The following is a 10,908-nucleotide window of genomic DNA, read 5'->3' as shown; positions in this document are numbered from 1 at the left end:
GCTTAGCTGTAGCCTGAAGTTTTCTCCCACTTAGGGGTGGAAATTGTTTTGAGACATGGAACAGCATATGATTTGTGGTTTTTGTTTCCATCAGGTTAATGACTCATAATATGAGAATAGGACCCATATTTATTTTATCCTTTCCTTGCAAATAAAGGTATGTCCACTTATTTACTGCCTTTCCCCCTCCCCCCAAAAATTTCAGAGACAAATCTTGAGTCTCAGATTGAAATTTAATAAGCATTTGAAGTGAAGCAGATAGCTCTGGTGATAATGCTTTATAGATCTGCAACAAAGCAAAACAAAACGAGGCTTAGTGGTGTGTCTCGGCACTATTTAGATAAGGAAGTCCAGAATGCACACCTGTGGACTGGCTGTCCTGCCATCCTCACCAAAACCCCCAACCAGGTAAAGCTGATCATTCCAAAGGCAGGTGCGATGGCCCACGCGTTTCATCCCGCGATCTGCACAGGGGAAGTGGAACCACAGAGGAGGAGATGTGCCTGTTGGATGGGGCAGAGGGTGGTTATTGAGGCAGTAGCACTTTGTCATTCACAGAACACAACACGACCAAGGGCTTGCCCACTGTTTTTCTGCTCACTTCATTTGTAGGCCTCTTCAAATGCTTAATATTCTGTGTACTCCTTTAACTCCTGTCAACTAATTTTTCATCCTCCCTACCCCATCACTCCATCCTCTTTCTATAGTCTTCAGCTTCCCCCATCTTCCCACCTTTCCCCCCTTCAGCCATTAGTCTGGCTCTCACGGGTATCATAGATGTAGAGATCATTGCAGATGGTGTCTCTAGCTCTGGTCAGAGTTTCTCCACCAAACAGCACAGCAAAGGGCCCAACCACAGAACATGAGTGATGCCGTAGTCCATGGGGCCCCTTCTGGGACCCCTGCCCACTGCTCACAAGCCTTGCAAGCTGTTCCATCAAATGAGGAGCAACAGGTGGTTCCTCCTTGGGGAGAAAGAAAGCACTGTCTGAAGAGACCTGGGCATCACAATTTCAGCCTCTTCCCATCCTAAACAAGATGTGTGGGGAGCTAATACCTTTATTTTCCCATGACTCCAATGCCTCGCTACTTCTGGTTCAGCTAAGTTGCAACCTCCGAAGAGCAATAGCTGATGACCTGGATGGGGTCCAGGAGTTTGGAGCAGGGCCGCACAGTGACCTGAGCGTGAGGCTATGTGGCAGCCTTCTTGCTTGTAGCTGTGGACATGCAGAAATTCAGGCCTGAGTGGGTTTTCTGGAAAATGTAAGTGCCACCGCCCTTGCCAAGGATGGATGGAGAAGAGGCATAGGGCAGTGCGGTAGGTGGGATGAGAGGAAGGGTAATACTGTAGAGAGCTCAGCTAGCTTAAACATGGTAGGTTCGGAGGGTGCGAGGGTGAGGACGTGGATAAATTGCCTGAGAAATGTTTAGGCTTTTGTTTTTCCAGAGTGTAGATGAGAGTGAAAGGTTTTGGGCAGGGGGTGCCATACCAATAGGTGCGGGCGCTGGGGTCCAGCCTTAATGTGTAGATGCTTCCATAGCGTCGCTGAGTGTGGATACCGCCCTCCCGGCCAGCCACCTGCAGCTCTCGGTCAGAGATGCGGGTGCAGGTGTGACTACTGAGGCCGGTGGGGGGGCAGTCACCAGGGGTCGCTGTCCACGCCTCCCACACACCGCGCTCTGTGTCCAGCGCGGTCACTGTGGCCAGGCGGCGAGACCCGTCCCAGCCGCCCACCACGCAGAGCCAACGCCCGCCCACGGGTGCCGCGTCGTGGTGACTGCGCGGGGGGTTGCCCTGGGATCCCAATCGTACGGCCTGGCCCCTCGCCGGGTCGAAGACCACCGTATCGCTGCTGGGCTCTCTCGTTCCTCCTGCTAGGAGACCACCTACGAGATAGAACCGTCCCCGCAGTTCGGTGCATGAATGGAAGGCCCTAGCCAAAAGCGCGTCCCGCGCCACTGGCCTCCAGGCCCAGCCTGAGTCTGCGGCCCGACCCGGGGGCACGGCCACCGCCATGGGCCCCGGGGAGAGGAAGGGCGGTGGGGTCTGCGGCTTGGAACGAGCCCCTACATGGCAGGCCAGGCACCTCGCCTTCCGCGGGCTTCCCCGGGAACCTCCCCCTACCAGACGCCAGCCGGGGTTCCCACCTCAAGCCCCGGCTTTCTCTCCGCCGTCGCCCAGCAACCACTGCAGCGGCTGCAGTGCGACCGCTGCAAACCGAAGGTCGCAAAGCAGCAGTCACCGTGGAGACAGGACACCTGGGTTGCTATCGAGAACCGTAGCTGTACCAGGTCAATAAAAATCCTGCAAGATTGTTAACTTCAGAAAGTCGGAGGACAGTCGGCTCCTCAGAATAAACCCTTGTGATCTCAGCTGTGAACTGATTTGCGATTATGACATTTGAGGCGCAGGTGCTGCTCCACTAGGGCCGGAAGGGATCATTTGGCTTCAGGGTTTCTTACTCCGGCTAACCACCCCAGGGATGAGCAAGGAAGGAGAAGCAAAAGTCAGAGGGTGGGGGAGGTGAAAGTGGACTGAGCACTGGCCCGAGAGACGGGAGACCTGGGTTCTAGTCCCGACTATGCCCCGACCCTCAAAGGCATTGTTTCTCTTTAGGCCTTCTCAGTTTGTCATTCATCAAATAGGCTGTTGGTTTATTCCCAAAGAAGGTCCCGATTGATTGGGTGGGAGAGTCCTTTCAGCTCTGGCCACTAGAGGGTAGCAGAACCCAGTCTCTCAGGGGACACACACACACACACACACACACACACAGAGAGAGAGAGAGAGAACCCACGCAGCCTTAGAAGGGTGAAGTGGGGGAAAAGTGAGAAAATGAGAAAAACAGACCCCTACCCTTCCTTCCCTGATATCTTTTATTTAAGCCAGGTTCCAGATACTAACTCTGTCCCCAAGGACCAAGTGATAACTGAAGAGGCCCAGATACAAGCTTACTGGTTTCAGCTGAAGGAGGAAATACAGACAGAATTTTCCTCCCAACACAGCTGGGGTGGGGCAAAAACAGGATCTGTGTCCTCTGGGACTGGGCTGTAAGTGGGAATGATGACTGCTACTTGTGGCCTTTGGTTTCTACACATCACCTTGCTCCCCATCATCCCTGAGATACTGAGACCATAGAGAGTGGCCAGGCAGGAGGATCACTTGAGGCCGGGAGTTCAGGAGTTCAAGACCAGCCTGGGTAACATAGCGATACCCTGTCGAAAGAAAGAAAGAAAGAAAAAAGGAAGAAAGGAGAGAGTGGCCAGGGCTGCAGTGAGGATGGGCATGTAATGCAGGGTCTGATAGCACAACAGGGCTTTCCCCTCCTCTTCCCAACTCTTGGTCCTCAGAGAACACAGCATGGGGATGGCATGGGCAGGAAAGGCACAGTTATAGAGACAGGAAGATTACCAGGACCTGTTCCCCACCTGTGCCTTAAAGCCAAGATTCAACAATAGCTTTGAAAGTCTCTGCCCTCCCAACTATAGCTTTCCCTGAGTATGACAGGCAGTATTCTCAGTTTTCCAAAAATCATGGTAAGAATCCCTAAAAAATCACTGACTTTTACTGTCCTTGGCTGAAATTTAAAAGTCAGTCTTTTCCCTCAGGCTTCTCACTGGCTAACCTCCCAACAGCTGGATTCAGATCTGTCATACTCCTAGGATTAGGCAAGGGCTTGCCTTAGGGGTGGGGCAATTTTGCTTAAACCTTATTGGCCTATATGTCCATTTTAGTCTCTTGCTTTTGCCTAAGTCTTGGCTGTTCTGTCAGACTTACTTTCTGTCTCTCCTGGATAGAAATGGGAACTCCCCACCCCAGGGGCCTTTCCAGCTCCTCTCTCCCAGCTTCCTCTCTGACTCTGAGTCCTTAGCAGTAGGCATCTTAGTTAGACATAGAGCTTGAACCTCACATACTCCTTGGCTGTACCCTCTCCAATTCTGACCTAGATGCTTCCAGTTCCTCCTAATAGCTGGAAGCATCTGTCCATTACTTTGCCATCCCAAGACCCTGGGAGAGGAACTGCCTAGGACTCCTACTTTCTTAGGTTAGTTTGAACCAAATCTATATTTTGAAGGAGAGAGAAGAGAAGCCAGAAAGAGAGAAACAGAGAGAGGAAGAAAGCAAGCCAGCCAACCTGGACTTGCATGACACATGCTTCACACCGCAGGACAGCATCTGCAGTGGTCTATAATGACCTTGTCAATGATACAAACTGAAAGGGCATTAAGATAAGTGAAAGGGAGAACTGAGAGAAAATTGTGAGACAGGGAAAAAGGCAGCCAGGGCTGTAAACCTGCTTTCACCTGCTGATAATATCCAGGGACAACCTCTGTCCAGAAATGAGAGCAGGGACTGGATATCCTGAAAGTCTTACAATCCTGATGTGATCCTCTGATGTTGGCTTTGTCTCAGTTGGCCAACAGTCTATGTGATCTCTAGCAAGCAAGCACCCAGCTTCCTACCTAGCCTTAGATGTCTGTCCTAGCCCCAAATCTATGGCCCCTTGCCTCAAACCTTCACAAAGCTCTTACTCTATCTTCTCCCTCCCTTAGCCCCATTTTCTTGACCCTTGAACCATCTCTCTCTTCTCTTAGGCATTTTATTCAGTACATACAGAGTCCTCAACAACGGCTGGGTGTGGTGGCTCGGCCTCTGTAATCCCAAACACTTTGGGAAGCCAAGGTGGTGGACTTGAGGCCAGGAGTTCGAGACCAGCCTGGCCAACATGGCGGAAACCCCATCTCTACTAAAAATAAAAATAAAATAAAAAAATATTAGCCAGCCGGTGGTGCATGCCTGTAGTCCCAGGTACTCTGGAGGCTGAGGCAAGCTAATCGCTTGAACCTGGGAGGCTTATGTTGCAGCGAGCTGTGATTGTGCCATTGCACTCCAACCTGGGTGACTGAGTGAGAGAGAAAGAGAGACAGAGAGAGAGAAAGAAAAGAGAGAGAAAGTAAGAGAAAGAAAGGAAAGAGAAAGAAAGAAAGAAAGAGAAAGAAAGAAAGAAAGAAAGAAAGAAAGAAAGAAAGAAAGAAAGAAAGAAAGCCAACAATTGCACCAAAGGGTCTTAGTTGCACTCTCAAGACTCCCACAGTTCCCTCTGCCTGTGTCTCCCAGGCTGTCCCCATCCTTCAGGCCCTTTCTTTGACTCTTCTTCTGCTGTCCCCTGACCCTTCTCTATTTCTCACACAGCTTGATTTCCTGGCCCTATGCCATCCTGGCCCCAATTCTGACTCTTTGCTCTCAACTCAGCCAGAATAAAGACATAGACAAAAGGACAGAGCAATGATCAGGCAAAGAGACTGCATGAGGTCAGATCTTGAGAGCTCCTTTGACTGGATGTAAGCTAGGAGATTGAGAGAAAGGTGAAATTGTAAGCAGGCTTTAGGGTGGAGGGGAGTGGTAATCAGCCAAGTTAGAGAATGATGGAGAGGTGGGATAAGGATGGGGAGGAGCTTATGTTGTTGAGGGAGTAGGCAATGTTGAATAGGAAAGTATCATTGGGTCATTGCTGAGTGGTGGGAATTGACGCAGAAGAGAGAAGGACTTCAGTAATCATGGCAACCAGAAATTTCTCTTCGGGTCCTTCTGTCTCTGTTTCAGATTTTGTCTTGGCCACTTCAGCCACTTTGTCTCTTTGAATTCTCCCCCTTCAATAACTCGTGTGTGTGTGTGTGTGTGTGTGTGTGTGTATGTGTCCAATACAATCCCTGACTTATGATGGTTCAACTTACAATTTTTCTTTTTCTTTTTTTTCTTTTCTTTTTTTTTGAGACGGAGTCTTGCTCTGTCACCAGGCTGGAGTGCAGTGGCACAATCTCGGCTCACTGCAACCTCCGCCTCCTGGGTTCAAGTGATTCTCCTGCCTCAGCCTCCTGAGTAGCTGGGACTACAGGCACGCACCACCAAGCCCAGCTAATTTTTTGTATTTTTAGTAGAGATGAGGTTTCACCATGTTGGCCAGGACGGTCTCAATCTCTTGACCTCATGATCTGCCCGCCTCAGCCTCCCAAAGTGCTGGGATTACAGATGTGAGCCACCGTGCCCAACCCAACTTACAATTTTTTAACTACAGTGATGCAAAAATGATAATGTATTCGGTAGGACCCATACTTGAATTTTGAATTTTGATATTTTCTAGGGCTAGCGACTGGTATATTAAACACATTTTCAAGTTATATGTTCAGTTTGCAATGGGCTTATCAGGACATAACCCCATCATAAATGTCAAGGAGCATTTGTGTATTTTTTCTGTCTCTAAGTTTCCATTTTTCTCACTGTGTCTTGAGATCTGTCTATCACTGTTCCGACTTTTGCGTTTTTCTCTCTCTGGGTTACTGCCCTTTTTTTCCTGCTGGACAGAGCCAGCCATCTGAGTTTCCTGCAAGGAGCTTTAGAACTTTCCAGAAGTGGCCATTCTTCTTCCCTTTGGCTGCTTTCTAGAACTGTAGCACCAGTTTGGGGTCCTCAGGCACAGTCATAAGGTCTCAATTTTTGATGAGGACCTGAGTGAGCTTCAATACATAGGGCCTTTCCAGGGAGTAGAATTTCCCTACAGTGGGGTCTTAGTGTCGAAACAAAGACATTTGTGTCTTAACCCATACTCTGGTCCTGGATTTCATGGTAGTGTGTTCATGGAAACTTGGAAAGTTCATGGGGTGAGTGCAAGGAGGACGGGGCTCTGCACACAACTGGATCTACTGAGAATCAGGACCTGAATATGCCTTGCATTCAACTGCCTCCTCCCCTGGATGGCACACTCCAGCTTTAGGGCCCTCGAGGAACAAGCAAATTCAGTCCCCTGAGCTCCAAGGGTTGTTAGGCAACCAAGAAATGTGGTTATCATTAAAGAATGGGGCTGGGTATTGGGGAATCGGTGGGCCTGCAGGATAGGCAAAGAACAACATAGCACATGGCAATGTTTTGATGTAATTTCCTAGAAAACAGAAGGCCACCATCCTGATATTGAGCATAGTGAAGCTCCATCTGGAGGGGAGCAAAGGTGTTTTCTAGGGGTGGAAAAACTGCTGGAGCCCCTGTGTTCTGTATAGGGGTATGCCCATACCTCCATGGATGGGGGGAGTGATCCTAGGGAAGAGCAGGAGGAGTGATTTTGAAGCCTCGGTCCTGGCGGGCGAGATCAAGGCCCATATTGGTAATCTTTCACTGTGTCATCAGCTCCCCAACACCTTTCTGTACAAACTGCAGAAAGTTTGCAATGAGCAGATCAGGAATAGCTTATCACAGAGACAAAGCTGTACAGAAATGGATCATAAATATTTTATCCACACTCATGCTTCCAACTAGTTACACTCTGATTTATTTTTCACCCTCCTCTCTCCCTAAGCACAAGGGACTCTCCCCCAGCCTCTGACTCTTCTCTGACCTGGGACCTCACTACAGACAGACAGGATATTACTCACCAAGGAGCTCTCTCATCTACTCCTACCCCCAACTCATCCTCCTGCACCCCACCCTCACTCCCACCCCTTCCCACCTGGGCCCACTCCCTCCCTCCCCCACTCAATCTGACCCTCACTCTCACTATTCTTCTCCCCCACACCACCCCACCCATCCTTGTCCCTCCCTGACTCACCTCAAGTCCCATTGACACAAACAAAAATTTCAGCACAACCCACTCCAACCGGTTTGGCTGAGGCGTGCAGCCTGTCATGGGGACAGAGACAGGTATAAGTGGACGCTTGGATGCATGCAGATCATGAAGAACATCCACTGCTGTGCACACAGAGACAGTTCCACATATGTGCATAGCATGTACATGTACAGAGATACGTAGGGAGCACACGATGGTGGGATATAGCATATTACAGTTGTTTCTGTGTCTGACTCTCCCGATTGAGGGCTCCTTGAGGGCAGGGACTATGTGTTATGTGTCTTGGTCTCCTCCCTTGAGCCTGACACATAGTGGTACTCACTTAATGTCTGTTGAAGGAATGCATGGGTGCAGGCGTGTACATGATAAAGACACTATCACGGCTTGAATTGTTCTCATTCTTAGGGTCCACAATATGGGTAGGAAGAGGGTAGGAGTGAGGCATGTGGGGAATGAGAATTCAATATGGAAGGGAGAACCGAACCAGGATACCAGGCATTGGTCTTGAAAATCTTCCTCATCCAATATTTCCTTCCAGCCTCAATCCTAGAATATGCCTTCCCCAGCCTTCATGCTAGGAGAGGGTAAGAGAGACCTAAGTTTGAGGGCATATTCTCTGAGAGCATGGCCCTTGTGAGACATACAGGGCTGAGGGGAGGGAGGAGACAGTGGGACTTGAGATAGATATTTGTGAAATGAGGAGAGAGAGAGAGATCCCTACCTCCGTCAAAGGCCTGGACTGGGCTGCTAGACTCTAGTACTCCCTCTTAGGCCCTGTGGTACCCTTAGCCTACTTCAAGGCTGCATCTGGTGTTTACTGGGACCCAAACATACCCATGAAAAAATGAATATAGCCATACCCTAACTCCACCTCTGGACAGTTCTGCCTCCCTTCCATGCTCTGTATGGCTAGAGTTCAGGGTGAGTGATTAAGGGGCCTAACCAGGGGTTCAGAGACATCCTGACTGGTAGCACTTTCACAGGGGTATACCGTGAATGGACAGGCTGAAGGAGATTGGATACCCATCTTGTGAACTAACTGCTTTTCCACTCCTGTGCCTCAGTTTCTCCTGTGGCTTCCTGTACCTGGAGGGGTGAATCCGTGGGAAGGAAAGCAGCTCCTCCGAAAGCATGCGATAGGATCCAAGGTGTGATAATTATAATTATAACACAGGATGCTCCCCCTCCCATTCCCGCTGGCCCTACTCCACCCCTGCCACAGTGGATCTCAAAGCAGCATCTGGGTGGGGCTGTTCCCCTGGCACAGGTGGGGACCTGAAGAGGGGAAGGGGTTGGAGGCAGAGAGAAACTGGGGAATTCTGGCATCTGGCCTGGCCTGTAAGAGCCTCTGACCTGCAGGAAATAGCCCCTGAAGAAGAGGTCACTGCCGTGGTCATTGCTGACGGTTGGGATCTAGAGCCAGAGTTGGGGTCATAGTCCAGTGACAGGAGTAAAGTACAGGTTACAACCCCAGTTCAGGACAGTAACTCACAGCTAGTCGGGATCTCTGCTTTACTGATCCTACTTCACCACCCTTTCCATCTGGACAACTCATTTATTCAGAAATTCATGCCTCCACCAAAATGTAGTCAGTTCCCATGAAATGCGGTGGCCTGTCCTAGCATGGAAGACTGAGACAAGATTATAAAATAAGCCCAACTTTCAAGGAGTTCACAGGCTACAACTCTTGCCCTGTCCCACAATTTAATACATTGACTGAATCCCTGGCACACAGCAGGCCTCAATCAATGTTTTTTTGACTTGAAGCTTACAATTTAGTTAAGGAGATAAGATGTGCACAAATTATGAGCACATAAGCTATAATAAAAGGACTAGTAAAGGCTGAGGAAGAATAGAAGAAAGATTAATTTGGGGTGGGAGGAGCAGAGAAGGCTTCACGAAGATGTGGCATTTGAGGTCAGCTTTGAAAGATGAATAAGAGTTTGACAGGTAGAGTTGGTGGGGATGGTGTGGTAGAAAATCTACATAGAAAAACTCTTGCTTACGGCTTCGTTATTCCTCCTCTCTGCCTCCTCCAGATGGAAGGGTCCTATTGCAAAACTTTAACCTATTTTTTTTTCTTCTCCCACATCTATCTCTATATTTACCTGGTTTTTGTTTTAGCCCTAGTCTGCAAGTGATCTTGCCTCTCCCCTTCACTAAATTTTCAGTGAGCGCAGAATATGCCCTCTTCCTCTGGCTATCCCAGGGAGGCCAGTAAGGTTTTGTGTAACTTGGCGGTCACTTTTTATGCATTCAGAATGGAAACATGTGGTCTGACAAGGATGAGTGTACTTATAGGAATACAGGGCTCGTTGAAATTAAGATTGTCCTTGCAAAGTCCAGACATGTGGTCTTGTCTAATGACGTAGGAATACACTGGGTAAAATGACCATGGAGAGCCTAGAGAGGAACCTGTCTCCATTCAAGTTGTGCTGCTGCGCTTTTGGGACTCCTGGCCAGGTAACAAGATGTTGAAGCTGAGAGAGGGCCCTGATAGGGAAGCCAGGAACCCCTAGGGCTAATTCCTTGGCCACTTCCTTGGCTTCTCCCATATGGAGTTGGGATTAGAGGAGTTACGTAAGTTATTTATCAGGGGTCTTTGAACTACTTCCCTACCTCAGGGATAGAGGTGTCTGAGCAAACCATGAGACTAAGTTGTGTGTCCTCTGGCAAGTCCCTCCCCTTCTCTGGGCCTTGGTTTTCTCATCTGAAGAATGAAGTATACAGCCCAGCACTGACAGACTCCTTCCTCCTCAGTTCTGGCCTTCTCTGATTCTGTGGCTCCAAAGCTGAGACCCTCCAGGAGATCCGGGAACTTGTCAAGGCCCCCAGGAGGTAGCAAGGCTAGCTGGGGTGTGGGACGCTTGGGTTCCTTTCTACCCACAAGGGCCTTGCCCCTGTTCATCCCGGCCTGCCCTGGTACCCTGGGCCTCCCTTAGCCCCCGCCCTTGCCTCTCCCTTCACAGCCCCTTCCACATACTCGCAGGTAAAGCCTGGAGCTGAGGATGGGACCCCACTGCCCCCACCCAGGTCCTTTCCTTCTTCCCTCCCTCCCTGGCGCCCATTAGCTAGCCCAGGCCGTGGGGGCGGTGGCTGCTGAGTCTCCGTGCCAGGCCCAGCCCCCAGAGACGCACCTGTTCTGACCTGCTGAGCAGGTTCCCAGGTTTCTGCCGTCGTTGTTGGCCACAGCGTGGGAAGCAGCTCTGGGGGAGCTCGGAGCTCCGGATCACGGCTTCTTGGGGGTAGCTACGGCTGGGTGGGTAGAACGGGGCCGGGGCTGGGTCCCCCAGTA

The 10,908-nt window shown here is 50.0% G+C and overlaps 1 protein-coding gene and 1 long non-coding RNA gene across 3 annotated transcripts; both read right to left on the bottom strand.

The window, feature by feature from the left end:
• Window positions 1–214: 214 nt before the first annotated feature.
• Window positions 215–2,380, bottom strand: KLHDC9 (kelch domain containing 9). Of its 2 annotated transcripts, XR_636986.4 has the most exons (5): window positions 2,149–2,380; window positions 1,491–1,887; window positions 1,058–1,217; window positions 767–965; window positions 215–503 (listed from the first exon to the last, which is right to left on the bottom strand). XR_636986.4 is itself a non-coding variant. In XM_003892945.4 (4 exons), exons 1-4 carry the CDS (start codon window positions 2,015–2,017, stop codon window positions 337–339), a joined length of 1,053 nt encoding a protein of 350 aa, XP_003892994.1. In that variant the 5' UTR covers window positions 2,018–2,380; the 3' UTR covers window positions 215–336. The 2 variants fall into 2 exon arrangements, 1 of the variants encoding a protein (XP_003892994.1); XM_003892945.4 differs by having other exon boundaries at window positions 1,491–2,380.
• Window positions 2,381–7,066: 4,686 nt separating this feature from the next.
• LOC103877306 lies at window positions 7,067–10,787 on the bottom strand. The gene is made up of 3 exons (XR_636950.3): window positions 10,751–10,787; window positions 7,596–7,666; window positions 7,067–7,201 (listed from the first exon to the last, which is right to left on the bottom strand). It is a non-coding gene; the product is annotated as an uncharacterized LOC103877306 (long non-coding RNA).
• Between the last annotated feature and the right edge of the window lie 121 nt (window positions 10,788–10,908).

The sequence above is a fragment of the Papio anubis genome, chromosome 1, assembly GCF_008728515.1.
Source record: "Papio anubis isolate 15944 chromosome 1, Panubis1.0, whole genome shotgun sequence".
Lineage (NCBI taxonomy): Eukaryota > Metazoa > Chordata > Mammalia > Primates > Cercopithecidae > Papio > Papio anubis.
Note: the sequence above shows the minus strand (reverse complement) of the source record. Positions and strands in the feature narration are given on the sequence as shown.